The following is an 18,267-nucleotide window of genomic DNA, read 5'->3' as shown; positions in this document are numbered from 1 at the left end:
AAATCGTTATTATTTTTTTCAGGGTCAAATAAAAAGACAATATTTTATGATGAGCAATGTCCTGCTCTCCTGACCAGCTCCACCTCTCTCTTCTTGTAGGACCACAAACCTGCCTGCTGGCTCTGGGCAGCGGGGAGGGAGGAGAAGAGCCAGTGAGGGGAAAATAACCAAAGCCCAAACTGAATAAAACCAAAGCAAAATATTGCAAGCGAGTGACGAAGGGGCAGTACGTTCCCACCATCCCAAACTTTCCATGGAGCAACTTGCCTTCCACCTTCAGCAGGTGGCATCCTCACCCCATGCCTGTGCAGTCCTACGGCACAGAAAGGCATTCGAAATGACAAGAGCCAAAGAAAAGAAAGGTCTCGGGTTTCAAGTTCTCTTTTTATTGAAGAAAAGAAAAGAAGAAGGAAAAAAATAGATTATTTTGTTTGTTTGTTTGTTTCCAAGTGGACGTTATTCATGTTGTCAGTTTGTCTCAATGTCCTAAGGCAACATCTCTGTATACCAAATATCTCCAGGTACATCGGCAGATCTGTCTTTCCCTCTTTCTCTCTCTGCCTTCCAGGGAGGGGCAGCTTGGAATAAATCTGAGTCCGAAAGCAAGGAAAAATAACAGAAGAGAAAAAAAAAAAAAGGATGAGGCCAAGAGGACCTTCGCAAGGCCCATGCTGAGTTTATCTATTTAACAGTCAATGAAACGACCTACATTCTTCTTGTTGGTCTGTTTTTCTAACACCTTCGACCCTCTCCCTGGAGACGGGGCAAGCAGGTTTTGGGAGGTGGTCCTTTCCTCCTGCGCCTGTCCCACTCCTCAGGGCACGCAGGAGCTCGGCTGTGGAGGGATGAAAGGAGGAAGCCCCACCTTACCTCTCCACCTAAGCCATGGTTGATGCCACCACTTCCCCCTCCTGGCCCCGTGGGGACCTGATGTGGGGATGCCACGATGCCAGGTCACGTGTTGGCACATAGGAGTGGGAATGTCTTCTTGGCCACCGCTTGGCGCATCCCATCTCCTTCTTTCTTGGAGCTGGTGAGGGAGAGGTGGGGGTGGCGAGGATCGGCAAGGGATGCCACAGACCCTCAAGGCTAGGTCTCCCCCAGGGATCTACAGTCAGATCGCATCATCCCAGCGAGGCTCCCGCAGGTGAGTCCCCGAGCAACCCTGATCTTCTTGGCCCTTCGTGGTGGCTGCTGGGCTTCCTTCCACACCTCCCTCTGGCAGAGCAGGAAGGCTCCCGGCGTGAGGCAGCAACCCCGAAGCATCTCGGCAGGGCTCGTCCCCTGCAGTCCCTCACCACCCTCCGCCTCCTCCTCCTCCTCCTCCTTGCTCTCTTCCAGGTTCACTTCTTCTCCAGTCCTACCTGGGAAAGCTCGTGTTGTCCTGAACCTACAGCTACTATACTCTATAAAGTAATATTCCCCCCTCTCTGCTGAGCACAATACAAAAGTTATTCCGTCTTACCAAAGGTTTCAAAAGAAACCAAACACTTGTCTCGCTCGGTTCCGATTTAATTTAATCATTTCTTTAAAACGTGGTTTTGTTTTGTTTGTTTCGGTTTTTTTTCCGGAAAAAAAAAAGTCCCTTTCTTCCCTTTCCGCTCAGACCTCTGTCTGAAGGTCAATAATGTCTTGTCCCACCAGGGGAATGGTGGCCCCTGTTTTCTCCCACTCTACAGTTTTTAGTTCTAGGGGAGACTGTGCCACGGGTTCCATGTCCTTTTTAACCCATGATGGTGGGGACTGGACTTTCCTGATTCCTTCCCAGGGTCTCTTGTTTGGTGTCTGCTGTTTTTCTTGCTGTAAGAGGACGAAAGTTTAAGAAAGGAGAGAGGGAGAAAGAAAGAAAGAAAGGTTAGTACCCATGCAACAAATACTAAAGGAGAGAGGGAGAAAGAAAGAAAGAAAGAGAGGTTAGTACCCATGCAACAAATACCATTTTTTCACATTCTTTTATACCAAAGGCAATTTTTTCTGTGAAAGTCCTGATTCAAAATAAAGTGAGGTTTCAATGAAAATTACACTTGGTGTGTAAACTGTTCATTTTCAGGAAGAAAATACTAACTTTTTTTCCCCCCACTGCTATCTTTATCACCTAATGCCTAGATATTTCGGCTTTCAGCGGAGATTTTCACCACTTGAGTTTTTACTTAATAACCGAACATGATTTGGAAAATGTAAGATCTTTTTCTCCTTCTACAGAAAATCCCCCCATTAAAAATCCAGATTACAGGGAGGTCTTTCTGAACATACATGGACTGCATTTTATACAGATGTGAGTACATTCCTTATGTGGTGTAGCTATTTGTAGGCTATTTAAATGCAGCAAAACATGCTATTTTGCCAGCGAACCCATGCTATTTGATGGGCTGGATCCTCAGCTCTGAAACTAAGAGCATCTCCATCAACTCCACACCAAGCCTTCGAGGCTTTATTGATTGCTGCTAGCCCAGCCTCCTGCCAGCATCCCAGCATGGATATCAATCCAGAGAATATCTTTCAGTGTTTCTGTCCATACACACCAAGATAAGACTCTGGGGAGAGCCCAGGCTCTGTAAAACGGGTGTATTCTTCAGCGCGTACATGAAGGGGAGTCCATGCAAAGATTTTTAATGAGTTGTTCCACTAAGCTTCTACCCCCTGCACCAGGAGTGATGCTTTTCACAGTTAATTATCCCCACAAAACCACTCCAGTACTGGGCGAGAAAAGGCTTCCCCACACGTGACAGGAGCACAGAGCCCTTCTGAGCCACCTGCCAAAGGGAACGTGGCAGCTGGCAGAAAGAGTGGGAGGAAAGGCAGCCGTGAGGTGGATGAGGAGGAGAGAAGACATCTGGGGAGAAGGTGAGGAGACAGACATGCAGGTGACATGCACTCCAGGACGTGTCACAGCTCTATGTTGTCACTAAAATATATTGATTGAGGGGAGATGAAGCCAAGCGTAGACTTTGGGGTCATGACTGTAGGCCAGGATGCTGCAGAGATTGCTGTACCTCCTTAGGAAACCTAAATACCCATCCTCTACATGCTAATCCACCCGCCTCAGCTTCTGATTTTGTCCTTTCCTAAGATGCTTTTGTAAGTCTGTTGTTTATCCCAGCCCCATACTGCAACACCGACAGGAAAGGCGCTGCAGCGTTATCCCTACAGGAACAGCTTTAAGCACATCAGCCAAGCCACAAATTGTGCTTTTCCAAACTTCCTCCCTTAATATAAAAATCAGATACATTTGAAGTTGCTGCTACATCCCCGGCAGCTGCTCACAGGGAGAAGGCTCTGGGTGAGGTGATTTAATGGCTCGAGAGTGGCAAATGTACAAACCAGGTCTTCTCAACATGCAGGGAAAACAGTCTGAAATTATCCTTATTTTAATTCAAAGGGAAAAAAAAAACTTTTTAAAAGTCCTTCAAAAGAGATTTATTTCTTAAAAAAAATAATAAAGTTTTGGAAAAGTTTTGTTCAGAAGAATGTAAAATACTTCAGTTCTTGAAACCTGCAGCTGAGGTTTTTTATTAAACTCTATGACACAGAGCTTTTCTTACGCTGTTAGTGTTTTTCTTATTTTATTCCATGATGTAACACAATGGTGATTAATACTAATATGACAGAAAAGGTGATAAAATTGTTGACTTATTCCATTACCTAGTTTGGAACTTATTTAAGAACCACTGCAACCAAAAACTGAAGCCCTTTTATCTCTGTGTGTGTCTTAATGAGACAAGTTTGAGACTTCCTGAAGTGAAACTTCTACCTACGGTGTCTTCCCAGGCCATTAGTCTGCCATGAAAAGATGCAGCAAAGGCAGCACACATAAAGACAAAAGCATATACAGAGCAAAAATAGAATGAAACTAAGTTTCCCAAAAGGTGAAAAAAAAAAAAAAAAAAGCTTGGTCAGAACAGCTCTTTTCAATGAAAAGCATTTTGTTTTCTCCCACAATTGCTATAATGCCACAAGCTTTCCATTACCAATGTCCACAGCTGTATTATTTAACAAGCAGCACAAATGATCATACACATGAACTTCATAAATAATTCCATCTTTTTCCCTCAAATGAAAGCCTGTCTTTGATGGCATTATTTACGCCCACTTTCAGCATCAGGTTCTTCTATTCCCAGCCAATCTCTCTTTTAACAGTCCCTCTGCCCACCACACTCCTGACCTTCAGCCTGTCCTTCACGCTGTGAGGATGCACCCAGATCTGATCATGTTCACTGAACGTGATCAGCAAACCTCAGAGTCCCTCTTGTCATGGGCTGCTTTTGAGCTACTGAGTGAAGAGCAGCTGCAAATCCATGTAGACAGCAGAAATTGGGGGAAAAGCAACCCAAACAAACAATTATGAGTTCACATTTACGGCACTGGGGAACAAGACATAAGGGTTCCAAGAATTATTCAATGGCAATAAAACCAGACATTAAACACTGTGAATTATTAAGAATGGATACATTAAGAAAGGAAGAGGGAATGAAACAGAAACCATCACTATGCCAGTGAGTAACTGCACTCAGCACCTGCATCTTGAATATTATGGCCACTTCATGGTCTTCCTGATAGAAGGATGTATTTCAGTGGTGCCCAGTGACAGGGCACGAGGTAACGGGCCCAAACTTGAACACAAGAAGTTCCGTCTAAACATGAGGAGTAACTTTTTTAGTTTGAGGGTGGCAGAGCCCTGGAACCACAGAGAGGTGGTGGAATCTCCATCTCTGGAGACATTCAAAACCCACCCGGGCTTGTTCCTGTGCAACCTGCTCTGGGTGGACCTGCTCTGGCAGGGAGGTTGGACTAGATGATCTCTAGATCCCTTCTAACTCCGCATCATTCTGTGATTCTGTGATATAGGAGAAGTGACTGTTACACGTGATGGAGCTTTTCATTCTGTGATTCTGTGATATAGGAGAAGTAACTGTTACACGTGATGGAGCTCTGTTTTCCTGGAGATGGGTCAACAGCTGCCTGCCCACAGGAAGCAGTGAATGAATTCCCAGTTTTGCTTTGTTTGCACGTGTGGCTTTTGCTCTACCTGTTAAACTGTCTTTATCTCAATCCATGAGATAAATCTCACTTTCACTCTTCTGGTTTTCTTCCCCATACCAAGCAGGGAAACTGAGCGAGTGGCTGCACGGGGCTCGATTGTCAGCTGGGGTTAAACCATGACACCATCTTTCCACAGCTCTCTGTTGATGGTGAACAGAGATTCAGCTGATTTATAACTTCTAAAGTTATGAAAAATATGTGGAAACGTTTGCAAAAGCAACATCCATCCAGAACTATGAAGTAAAGTGACACCATTCTGCATCAGGGGGTCTCTGAGCAGAAATTACTGGAGTCTTGGGGATCTTTTTGAAGAAGCACTACTACATCCTTGGCCTGCTCTTTTATTTTTCCCAGCTGCTTTTTACTCTGCAATGGAGAGGATGCAGGACCAGACTGGCCTTGTGTCTGAGGCCCATATGTTTTTTTCTATCTTGTTTATCAGTGTGATGTGTTATCTATGACTGTGGGCTCAGTGACTCCGAAGATGTCTACCTACAGCCAGAAGATGAAAAGGAGCCTCAGGAGATCAGTAAATGGAGAATTGGTGGAGTGTGATACAGCCAGAAGATGAAAAGGAGCCTCAGGAGATCAGCAAATGTTGGTGGAGCATGACGGGGAGGGGTTGCTTTTAGTTTCCCACTTCTCAGAAAAGAATTAATTTTCTCTAGTGATGCTATGAGTGGAGGTGCCACATCAGGGGTCCACCACGGCACACCAGCAGTTCCCACTTCTCAGAAAAGAATTAATTTTCTGTAGTGATGCTATGAGTGGAGGTGCCATCTCACAGAGCTGACTCGGTGCCTGGTCAGATCTCTGAGCAGGTTATAAACATAATCAGCCAGACTGAGCTCTGGCAAGGATGCTGGGAGACAAAAGAAAATCTTCTCCTCTTGGCAAGAGGCACCCTGGGAATTGGTAGCAGGCTCCTGGGAACAGCACCCTTTTTCTTTCCCTCCATATGGAAAAGGTTTTTTTATCGGGTCTTGGCCACTTGAACAGCATATAAAAACAGCCACTGGGCTCATGCTTCAGCTCTGGCATTTTCCTCCAGCCCCACTGTGGGGTCTTAGCAATCCTTGCAGATGGGAGGGAAAACCTAGCCCTGCACAGAAAAGAAGAAAAAACCTGGAGAGAGGGTTGTGTAATCCGGCTGTAAAAGGCGCCGGAGCTGGCCCAGGGCCTGGCACCTTGGAGACAGCCAGGAATGGCCCGAGACAGGAGCTGAAAGCAGCAGAGACTGCTCTGCCAGTAACTCACAGAGACAGAGCTATTACTCTGGCCTGACACAGCCCGTGAGCTTCTGGCTGTCGAGGAGAAGGGAGAAATGTTTATCGGTTCCTGCCTGGTGCCAGGATGGCGGAGGAGACTCCTCTGTCAGAGGGGTGAGGAGAGAAGGAGCACCTAGACCCAGTGTTGGGGTAGAACCTTCTGCGTAGGGAAAACTGGAGGTCTTCATCCCCCTGGCTGCATGGGGAGTCTCCTTCATTTACCCATGGCTTTCATTTTGACTGGATGTCTTTAAGGCAGAGGGACAAAAGGCATTTAAGATGCAGTGCCAACATAACCCTCCAAATCCCTAACAAAGACAGAGGCATAGAGATAATCCACGCAGCCCTCTCCTCCAAAAGCTAGACAAGCAAAGAGTCACCTGCGCTGGACTCACGGTGGTTCTGGAAAGGTGATGGTGGTGGAGCAAGGCCTACCATGATTTCTTCTGCACATGGGCTTTGTGCTGCCTTCAAGGGTCCAGGCTGGCTTCATTCAGAGGACCTGGATCCTGCTGCAACTCTTTTGCTTAGGAGAGACATCAGTGTCTTGCATAAATACAGCACAAGAGAGTGACCAGCTGGGCTATGGCAGCTTTCATTTCACACTTCAGTCAGAAATGATCAGATGTGCAAGCTGTTAAGCTGCATTTCCTTGGTTTTGAGAGGTTTTTTTTGTTTTGGTTGGTGTTTTTTTGTTGTTGTTGATGACAGTTTTTTTCTTTTTCTTTTGGTTGTTGATTGTTTTTTTTTTATTTTGTTGGTTGTTGTTTGGGTGGTTTTTTAATACCCAATTTTTACAGTTACCCTGAATAACCTGCAGAGGAATGCAGTGCTTTCTACAGAGCATCCTTTGCTAATTCTCTTAGAACCAGCTACTCCCATGCTGTTTTCATTGCCTCTGGTGTCATCTTGAAGGATATTTCATGACCCAAATGGTCTCTCCCCATGACATTGATGATTCTAGGACCAGAATGAAGTAATTCAGAGTGTATAGCAGGGAATCTGAAAGATAAATGTGGCTCATGCTGTCTAATCCATCTTCGGATCAATGTCGATGAAAAGTGATTAGAAAATGGGAAAGCTATCCTGTTTTTTTACAGAATGATAAATTTTCCTTTCTTTGTTTGAGACAAGTAGCTGCAATTCTTTCATTTTATGTTACTAAGCTATGAAGATTATACTTTTTTATTATTTCATTTAGGAAAAAAAAAAAAAAAACAAAATAAAAGGAAGGGGCTGACTTTGTTCAGAATTTCTTTTTTGATTATAAAAAAAAAAAAAAGAAGAAGAAATTATTTGTTGTTTTAATTTGTATTGATGGAAATCAGTTAGGAAACTTGAAATACCCAGCATTTTCCGAGTTATAAAAATCTGGCTTCTGCTTTTGTATTCTCTCATGTTCAGGTCTAACCTGTAGGGGCTGCTGTGAGCCAAAGTCTGGTGAGGCCATGAACAGCTGAGGATGAACAGGCACTGAGTCGAGGAGCTCATTCACAGATCTTCAGGGGCTCTTTCCATAGATTCCTAAACCGTCCCTTGTCTGAACGTAGTAGAGAAAGCCCATGGTCCACCAGCACGAGGAACAGGCTATTTCCCAGGCTATTCTTGCTGTTTATCCATCCGGTTAACACACCATCCTTCTTTTTGGACAATGCTTACAGTCTATTTAAGAGCACTCCACTTAATAGACGTGGAGGACTGGGTGGTCGCCAAAATGCTGAAATCATTTGAAGCTGCCCCATGGACTCACCTGGGGACTCCAGGACGGGATCAAGAACATCCAAAGCACAATTCTTTATAGACTCCTTTTTCAACTGGTCTAAACAACCAGGAGCTTCAATCTACTGGTGGCTACAGAATGGTTTTGGAGCAGCCCATAGCTCTGTAGCTTCTAAGAGTATGAGAGGAACTAGCTGGTGGTACAGAGGACATGGGGGCTAAGATGTTTCTCCTAGAAATACAGAGTAACTGATGCCTGATACTAGGGAAACAAGTTATCAGATGATCCACAGGAGGAGGAGAAGTCTTGATTGATGGTATATTTGGACAGCTGGTAGCTGACAGATGGCTTATAGCTGAATGAATTAAGGTTTGACGTCATTTTCATAACTGAATTTATTGTGGTAATTATTATATTCTGTGTAGAATTCCTCCCTATAAAAGTTACTCTAATTGGTCTTTTAAAATTTGCTAGTTACCAAGGCCTTTAAGAAGCACAGAAATTAAACATGTGGTACAGAGGAGACACCTTACGCATAAGTGGAGCTTCCCTTGCAGAGGGATGCAGAGTCATAGCACCATAGAATGGTTTGGGTTGGAAGGGACCTTGAAAATAATTGAATTACAACCCCCTGCCATGGGCAGGGACACCTCTCACCAGACCAGGTTGCTCAAAGTCCCATCTAACCTGACCTTGAACACCTCCAGGGATGGGGCAGCCACAGCTTCTTTGGACGACATGTGCCAGTGCCTCACCACCCTCACAGGAAAGAATTTCTTCCTGATACCTAATCTAAATCTCCCCTCTTTCAGTTTAAAACTGTTACCCCTCATCCTATCACCACACTCCCTCATAAAGAGTCCCTCCCTACATCTCCTGTAGCCCCTTCAGCTAGCTACTGGAAGGTTGCTATAAGGTTTCCCTGCAGTCTTCTCCAGGCTGAATAACCCCAACTCTCTCAACCTGTCTTCATATCAGAGGTGCTCCAGAACTCTGATCATCTTCTTGGCCTCCTCTAGACCTGCACAAAAAGGTCGATGTCCTTCCTGAGTCAACAGCAGGAGGAGCACAGCCTCTCAATTTTCTAATTCCTCAGTGAGGTATGAGCCCAAGTTTGACATAACCACCACTATCTGAGCTCCTCCACCCCCAGCCTCAACCTCTGTAAAGAGGTTCCTGTGGACAGGAGTCTAATTTTCCCAACTGGGATCAGAGCTTCCCAGTTTCTCAGCCAGGTAGTGGAAGTGAAGCAAGCAAGGGAACTAATTCTTTCATGCAGCAGAGCATGCCAGGGAGACACAGAGCCCCAACTAGGAATGAGCTGCAATACTCATTGGTATTTCTTTTTCCCCACTACTCTGTTAGATGCCAAAGCAAGTGCTGGTGGGATGGGCAATCCTCTAGGTGTCTGAAGAGGAAAGCCAAGAAAAATCTTGACCTGAGAAGGGAAAGCGAGTCATCAGGCCAGACACATTGTCTAGCAAGATATAGGAAAAACTCATAGAATGGCAGAAAAAAAAACTTAGTAGCTTCTCCCACTGGTATAGGAAAAACTCATAGAATGGCAGAAAAACTTTGTAGCTTTTCCCACTTTTGGAGCAAGTGCTCATCCAGGACCAACACAGAGTTGGAATTAGATTTGAAAGCCGAGTTACAGACTGTGTCCAGATCCCGTATGTGAGCTCCAGGACAGGGCTCCAGCCAAAGCAAAAGTGATCAGAGCTGCAGAGAGCTGAGGGGAGCAAGTAGCTAATAAGCAAGAATAAGCAAATCAGAGAAAATTGCAGAGCTCTGTTCAGCGTGGCTTTCGCTGACCTCGGCACAAGTAAAGAGCTGCTGTATAATACGAACGTAAAGCCAGATGCTGGCAAGGAGAGAGGAATATGTATGTGATTCAAACTTCTCTAATGGGGCTGGATCAAAGGACTCCCACCGAGGGGGAAGGCAGGAGTGTCACATCCATGGCTTTCAAAGCTGGCGCTAAGTGGAGAAGAAACAAAGCCTCGGCTTACTTTAGAGGCTGTAAAGCCTCCACTTTCATACCGTGCTGCTGCAGACCATGTGAACCCCTCCCGATGTCCAACCCAAGCGCTAGAATTTCTTTAGCAATTAACTTGGAGGGAGGAGCAGCGTTGGAGATGCTTTATCCTGACAACAGAGACCTGCGCAGGCAAATATTTCCCATGTGGTATACAAAGTAGCTTGAAAATAACCCCTGCACTGCTTTAACGTGGATAGCTCTCAGCTGCAGGAATTTAGACCTTGGGAAATGTGTGTTTTTAAGGGGAAGCAGGGGAAAAAAACTGCATGGTGGTGCCTACAGTCTGCCAGGCAAAGGGCAGACTTTTAAATGGAGAAACAAACTTACAGAAAGGTTTCCAACACTGGGATTTTTTTTAAGTTATGTTTAAGCAATCAGGTAGCTAAAGGACAACTCAAAGTGATGGGAGTGACTAGGGAGGAAGAAGTCTGCTGAGTCAGTGCCACCTCAAAGTTTCAATATGCCTGTGTCTGGGCAGCAAAACATGCCTTAAAGCTGCTCTGAAGAGATAGCTAGAGTCCTGGTGGAAGCCATTTACTACTTATTGTAACCTTTAAAGCCTTAAAATAAAGGCTTGGTGGATCCCAGACACCAAGAGAGTTTTTAATTTTAATCACTCAGGCTGCATGGTGCAGATGGCTGGGTTTTTTGATGCAAATCCTGCTGTGGTTGTCTCCAAGCCTTTGGTTTCTTTCATGCTTCCTGGCTGCATATAAGCTGTCTAGGGGATAAATATTCAGACCTCTCCGATGCTTCACCAAACACAGCTCGTTCAGTTTTCTGCTCGGGGTCTACACCAGCTTCCAGTTTGCTCTGGGATAAAATGGAAGGGCAACAGTGTGCAACTCCAAAGATAGACTGGCTGCAAGGGAGGAGGATGAGCAAAGTAAACCCAGCCGTTCCTGACACCTCTTTTTAGATTCAAAGTCCCTTTAGGTGGACAGAGATAAACTGTTCCAAATTTCAGCATAATGGGAGCAAGAGTCTTGCCTACAACACAATAATCTTCCTTTTGAGTAAAGGCTGCTTTTTTCAAAAACAATCTCCATCTTCCTTATCTCATTTAAACCTGAAGACTGCAAGAGAGGGAAAATTTACTGTAGACCATGTTAAGGTCATGCAGAGATCTATCAGCATTAAAAAAATGACTTTTCAACTTGCAGTCATCAGATCTTGCTGTACGTCAGTCTGCTAATACCTTACTCCCCCTAGCACTGAAAATATAGCTTTGGGTAATAGTCTCTATATCCCTGATTAGTTCATAAAGCCACAAATGAGTGACACCCCTTTACTCTGCTGCGGTGCTGAGGTGGCCTAGGCTTGAATGCAGGTGGATGTGTGGTCCGGTATGCTTTGAACATGAATCCTGCTGGAGAATGTGATTTTAATCAGGAATATCTGAGCATGCTTCCAATGGGAGCATTTTTATAGTTGAGATATACATCTATAAGAAAGTACATGCTACATGGAATAGATTTCATGTAATAAACTGAAAAAAACCATGGATAAATCCAAGTTTGTTGCCAAACCAATCCCTAAAAAGGGCCAGCACCATTCCTAGGAATTCCCAGAGGAGGTCTGTCCTATGCAGACATTTAGTTCAGATCCCAGCAGCCCCTTTCTAATCTTGGAGTTGAAGGAGGAGAGAGGAAGTGCATGAAGATTAGGAAAAGCATCGTATCTTGGAAAAGACTAAGGACAATGGGACATGCTACCAGGAGAGGTTGGGAAAATACCAGGGCTGGAGAGAGACTTGGTAGCTAAACTTTGTGGTTGCTTATTTGAAAGGGAAGTCAAAGATACATCAATGCAGGAAGATGGTCCAGACCCTTCTAGTCTAGCAGAAGGACGTCCCTTCTGCTATATGATGCTAGGTGTGAAATGGTCCAAGGGTTCTCCAGGATCCTTATAACCTTGTTCATGCCTACAAGGCAAGGAATTTCCTACCGGTGAAGGAATGTGTTTGGATTCATGCGTCATGGAAGGGTTTGGGACAGGTCTACAATGCTCTTCAATGCAAAATGAAAGCCAGACTTACGCTAACGTTAGTTTTATCACTTCCACCAGAAGAAATACTCCATCGTTTTATAACCTAAGCATGCATAAAAGAGAAAAAAAATCTTTTGTTGTTACTTTAACCCCTGGTATCTGCAGTTTGCCATCTCAGGGCAAGCTGAAGATGGGGTATGATTTCCAGTGGGGGTCCCCAGCAGCAAATGGCAGCAAAAGGGGTGAAGAAAGCTATCTATTTTTCTTTGTACTGCTTTGGATGTTTTTAAACCAATACCCACTCTGACTTTCCAATAGTAATCTTTGCAAGCTCACCCTCTCAGGCTATATCCAAGGAAAAATCACAACTTGAAAAAGATTCAGTCAATATGCAAAGGCCACCTTCACAGCTTCTTTCCAGCAGTTCAAAGCTCTTTGATGCTGACACTGGCAACTTTAATTCTAGATAGGTGCATCTCTGAAATACTCAAAACACCTCAATCTATAAAACCCTCCTGCAAACATACCACAGATTAGCTTTTACATGGTGTTTAGGCATTTCTGATTTTACAGCTGTGTCACAGAATCACAGAATCACAGAATTGTAGTGGTTGGAAGGGACCTCAGAGATCATCGAGTCCAACCACAAAAAAAAAAAAAAAAAAAAAAAACCAACCACCACCAAACAAACAGTACCTAAATAATAGAAAAAAAGGCTGAGACATGAAATTCAGGGAAAGGCATTGGGATTCTGGGCCAGCACAGGCTTCTTTGATCTGAACCTGCATGCTAGATTCACTGTCCCTCTCATTCTGTAATGCTGGACAGCCCATAATGACACCTTGCCACACACAATAAGAGCAGGATTTGCTGGGACCAACATCTCTGGAGCTCAGCACAGCACTGCTGTGAGATCTGAAAGCAGACCAAAGTGTCTGCTGTGCTCTGCTTCCACAAAGAACCAAACTAAACCTCTTGTACAATCATCTTCTGAGCTCTGGTCTTCCCTCTAAGGAAGTCCCATCAGAAATAAGTCCTGCTAGTGCCTCTATAGCCATGCTGCAGGTGACTCTGCATCCTGCATCTGACTTTTTCTTGTAAATGACTGAGAATGTTACAAATCATAGAATCATAGAATGGTTCAGGTTGGAAGGGACCTTAAAGATCATCTACTTCCAGCCCTCCCCTCCCATGGGCAGGGACACCTCCCACCAGACCAGGTTGATCTTGAACATCTCCAGGGATGGGGCAGCCACAGCTTCCCTGTGCAACCTGTTCCCATGTCTCACTACCCTCACAGTAAAGAATTTCTTTATAGTATCTAATCTAAATCTCCCCCCTTTCAGTTTAAAACCATTACCCCTTGTCCTATTGCTACACTCCCTGCTGAAGAGTCCCTCCCCATCTATTCTATAGACCTGATGACTGTTTATACTGCAGAATTTGTGCTTGACTGCAGTCACTACTGCTCCTTCAGCCCTCCGAAAGCATTTTGCTCACAGAGGAGAAGTTACAGGCCTTGGGCAAGCCGACATAGGATTTACAAATGTTTACACAGAAGCTACTGCTCCATAAATTAAGCATTTATCAATATAAGTCACTCATTTGTTTAGCTGCACAGTGTAAGCCTTATTTGGCATCCAGCACAACTCTTTTAACCCACCAGTTTTAAACCCTTGAAGAAGCTCTCTGGCAAAGGCAGCACCCCCAGAAAGGTGCCAGAAAGAAAAGAAAACAACATTTCTTTTTCTCATCCTACTCCTAGAAAAGCCCGTTCAGAAAGGGATGTACTCACCTCAAAATCTAGCTCTGCGTACCGGGATTTCCGCCTCTGGGTATTCAAAAGAAAAAAGAAATGGGTGAAGATTAATAAAGGGTTGATACTGGTGAGTAGGCACAAACTCAACCACACAGTAGATAAAACAGGGACAGTCCCTCTCCTTTTCCTTCTTCCTACACCTTTAATGTGTTTCTCTGTCTCTTCATGGTAGAACGTGGCAGTCATTTAGAGGGTTTTTTACCAAAAAACCACTGAGCCTTGAGGAGGGTTAAGTATGTAAGTTTGACCATTTCAAGCTCTGTCCTAGCTACGAGCTTGCAGGTCATCAACAGAATGGGAAGCAGAGAGGGAGCAGTAGATCAGCCAACTGATCTACTGGAGCTTTTGAGCACCTCAGTCAACCACAACTGAAGCTTGGATAGCAATGGTAGGTACTGGAAGGGGCTATAAGGTCTCCCCTTAGGCACAACCTGAATTTAATTTCCTACTGCCAACATGACCTTGCTGCTTGTTTTTTCCCTTCTGCTGGAGTTGATGCTCTTCCTTGCGACCTTTGGGCTCTTGGTCAGCAGGACTAAAGGGCTGAGACATGGGGGAGGTGGCATCTCATCTGCCCTCCTTTATTTGCATTATCCATATCAAGTACTGCAGAGGCTCCTGATAACTCTTTCTAGTACCAATTCCCTGCCCCATTGAAAGGCTGCAAGGTCTTTCCCTCATCCTGCCTCCCTCAAAAATCTTTTTTTTTGCCCTAGAAGTTTGTTCCTGTCAAGCAAAGCCAAGTATATTGTGATCAGCTGCAATAAATACCCTTGTGCTACATCTAATTAGAATGCAGTCCCCAAGAAGTGCTACCACCATCACCTACATCCCATTTCTGGGGCTTTCCTAAATACTGATGCCCATTACTGCCACCTTGGTTTCCAACCCAGCTCCTGCAGCTGGGGTAGAACATTTCTGCTGTCCCCACTTTCTGCCCAATCTCCCTTCCAGCTAGATTTCCTCAAAACTGGTCTGGTTTCCAGATCTTAGCTACGAGTGGATGGATGGGACAGTTGGAGATGACCTGATCGGGGATGCAAAGGACAGACACAAGGAACAGAACAGGACAACCGAAACTCCATTCACCAAAAACAGACATAAGGACTGACATTCTCCTTCTCGGCTGCTGACCACGCTGCAGATAAGCTAGTGGTGCTTCTGTGACTCTGCGTGCCTCATGTGGTGAACATGTGCTTGTGGCAACATGCATGGTTAGAAAATCAAGGTAAGACATTCAACGAGGGCTCCTAATCTTTCCTGCTTCTTCCTGTGCTCCTGCTGGCATTAGAGAGCTCTGGGAGATGATGGTTCTGCAAGTGTCTGACTAACCTTGCTGTCCGTTGTTGGAGACTCCTTCTCCTTCTCTGCGTGCTGGAGTTTTCTGTTCAGGTCTTGGAACATGTCTTGGTGACGTTTTCTTGTGTGCATGATTTTCTGAAGCAGAGACAAGGGACACAGGTCAGGAAACCTTATTCAGCTGTAGAGAAGCAACATGTCTTCCCCCCAGGCTTACATATGTTCTTAAAACCTGCCTCTGTCTCCCTGCAGGTGCAATCTCCTGTGCCTGAACTACCTCCAAAGTTCACTGAGCACCCAGTGTAGCACTGCCTCTATTTTCAGGAATGAGATGGTGGGAGAAAGTGGAAAAGACTAATTTTTGACCTTTTGGTTATCCTAAACCTGCAGCTGATGACTGTTTATACTGCAGAATTTGTGCTTGACTGCAGTCACTACTGCTCCTTCAGCCCTCCGAAAGCATTTTGCTCACAGAGGAGAAGTTACAGGCCTTGGGCAAGCCGACATAGGATTTACAAATGTTTACACAGAAGCTACTGCTCCATAAATTAAGCATTTATCAATATAAGTCACTCATTTGTTTAGCTGCACAGTGTAAGCCTTATTTGGCATCCAGCACAACTCTTTTAACCCACCAGTTTTAAACCCTTGAAGAAGCTCTCTGGCAAAGGCAGCACCCCCAGAAAGGTGCCAGAAAGAAAAGAAAACAACATTTCTTTTTCTCATCCTACTCCTAGAAAAGCCCGTTCAGAAAGGGATGTACTCACCTCAAAATCTAGCTCTGCGTACCGGGATTTCCGCCTCTGGGTATTCAAAAGAAAAAAGAAATGGGTGAAGATTAATAAAGGGTTGATACTGGTGAGTAGGCACAAACTCAACCACACAGTAGATAAAACAGGGACAGTCCCTCTCCTTTTCCTTCTTCCTACACCTTTAATGTGTTTCTCTGTCTCTTCATGGTAGAACGTGGCAGTCATTTAGAGGGTTTTTTACCAAAAAACCACTGAGCCTTGAGGAGGGTTAAGTATGTAAGTTTGACCATTTCAAGCTCTGTCCTAGCTACGAGCTTGCAGGTCATCAACAGAATGGGAAGCAGAGAGGGACTTGCAGGTCATTCACAGAATGGGAAGCAGAGAGGCAGCAGTAGATCAGCCAACTGATCTACTGGACCTTTTGAGCATCCCAGTCAACCACGACTGAAGTTCGGATAGCAATGACCAAGACCTGCTCTCTGACAATAGGCAAGAAAAGGGCCAGATGCCCTAGGACAGACCTCAGCGTAAGATCTAAGGTCTAGGGAGAACAGCTAATATTTATAATGAGCTGTCACAGAAGGAGAGGGCTGCACTTATGCTAAACTTCTGACATCTCTCCGATGCTAAGAACATTATAGGGTGTGCCTTAGGGACATTTTACACCTGTGATCACTAAGGTTTTCTCATCTGTATCAGGGCTGAAGTCATCAAAATTGGAAACAGAGGCAGGGGATAGAAGGAGAAAAGGTAATGCAAGCCGTGTGCCTTGCGCTAAATTGAACAGTCTTTGAAAAACTAACATTTTTATTGGACTTTGCATTGCCTGTAGGGCTAAAAACAGTTCATCAAATGATGGAATATGTCTGTAGAAGTCATGAGTGATTTTAAACATTAGATTACAACATGGCCTCACGAGTAACATTTTTATTGGACTTTGCATTGCCTGTAGGGCTAAAAACAGTTCATCAAATGATGGAATATGTCTGTAGAAGTCGTGAGAGATTTTAAACATTACATTACAACATGGTCTCACATGCCAGTGATCCCTCATGATAATATAATACTGACATTGTGTAGTAGGCTGCATTTGCTAAGGTGGTTCTCTCAAAACATGTGATGTGGCCAATGTTGAGGGCAAGGCATCATTCTGGGCTGAGAAGACAATAATTCACATGCTTACCTCTAAGGAGCTCATGGAGAGGGTGGAGACAGTCTCACTCTTGGACACCACACCCGAGTTCCCTGAGTCACCTGTGTCACACAGGCTGTTGGGAATCTGTGACTCGTTGGAGATATTTTGTGGAGCCAGCTGCTGCTGCTGTTGTATCATGGGGGAACCTTGCACTTCACTGCATGTCATGGTCACAGGCTCCCGTGGAGGACTCTTGACAACAAAGCCTGGATCAGTAGCCATACTGAGGTGGATGAGCCGTGTCTGGGGCATCTGGTCAATATTGATGCTGTATTTGCTCTCATCTTTGGGTGGTTTGGCCCTTAAGGTAGACGTGTTGGTAGGCAGAATGACGTAGCTGGTGTCCAGCGTTTGCTCTTGTGCCCGGGAGAGTTCGGAGTCCAACTTCTTGAAGATGTCTCCATCACAGATGTAGATGGACTTAGGTGGTTGGTTCTTATCCTTCTTCAGAGTGAGACTGTGATTGCTGAACTCATTCAGGTTGATGGCCCCCAGGTAGTGTGGTGAGCCCTGAAGATGCATCTTGGAGACGTTGGCTGGAAGACTGTTAAAGTTTGATGACCCCTTCTGGTGATTGAGTTTCAATTTCTCTTCATCTGGCAGTGATGGACGCTTCAGTGTTCCTGTGATGGTTGAGGTCCTGCAGGTGGTGATGTCTTTATTCAGCACTAGGGGGACAGATAAGTATCCTTAGCACCTCACCTGGGTTTTTGTTAACACATCAATACACCTACTACAGTCACACCACGCTAGCATGTTCCCTTGGACCTCTCAGAAAGAAGCTATGGTGGCAAAACAATGATTTATACTGGTGTGTGTTTGTTTGTTTGTTTGTTTGTTTTAAATCCAGGATGCTGGAGGCAAAGCTAGGGAGGAAAAAAAATTCTCATTTTTGAGAGAGTTCTCTGTGATGGGAATTTTCCAACATAATCTTGGCAAAAACTCCCAACTAAGCCAACACATATTGTCATATTGATAACAATATCTTGTACATATATTTAGTACATGTAGTATATGTATATATATGAAATATATACATGTTACTAACCTATGGAGTAGAATTCTTTAAAATAAAAGGTTGCTTTCATGTCAAAAATTACTTTGATTCAGGAAATAACTGAAATGCAGCATTATCAATGATTCA

General features: G+C 44.6%; 1 protein-coding gene across 1 annotated transcript; it reads right to left on the bottom strand.

The window, feature by feature from the left end:
- Positions 1-1,325: 1,325 nt before the first annotated feature.
- LOC106902211 (brain-specific angiogenesis inhibitor 1-like) lies at positions 1,326-17,908 on the bottom strand. Its single transcript, XM_014965522.1, has 4 exons — positions 17,112-17,908; positions 15,944-15,979; positions 15,210-15,314; positions 1,326-1,800 (listed from the first exon to the last, which is right to left on the bottom strand). Exons 1-4 carry the CDS (start codon positions 17,643-17,645, stop codon positions 1,603-1,605), a joined length of 873 nt encoding a protein of 290 aa, XP_014821008.1. The 5' UTR covers positions 17,646-17,908; the 3' UTR covers positions 1,326-1,602.
- Between the last annotated feature and the right edge of the window lie 359 nt (positions 17,909-18,267).

This window comes from Calidris pugnax, unplaced genomic scaffold, assembly GCF_001431845.1.
Source record: "Calidris pugnax isolate Ruff unplaced genomic scaffold, ASM143184v1 scaffold41, whole genome shotgun sequence".
In the NCBI taxonomy this organism is placed as follows: domain Eukaryota; kingdom Metazoa; phylum Chordata; class Aves; order Charadriiformes; family Scolopacidae; genus Calidris; species Calidris pugnax.
Note: the sequence above shows the minus strand (reverse complement) of the source record. Positions and strands in the feature narration are given on the sequence as shown.

What these genes read in the sequence shown, in the direction of transcription:
- LOC106902211 (XM_014965522.1), bottom strand. Translation starts at nt 17,645, where the DNA reads ATGCATCTTCAGGGCTCACCACACTACCTGGGGGCCATCAACCTGAAT. An exon ending in ACGCAGAGCTAGATTTTGAG is followed by an intron (nt 15,315 to 15,943) that starts GTGAGTACATCC and finishes TCTCTGCTTCAG; the next exon opens with AAAATCATGCACACAAGAAA. An exon ending in CTCCAACAACGGACAGCAAG is followed by an intron (nt 1,801 to 15,209) that starts GTTAGTCAGACA and finishes GTCCTCTTACAG; the next exon opens with CAAGAAAAACAGCAGACACC.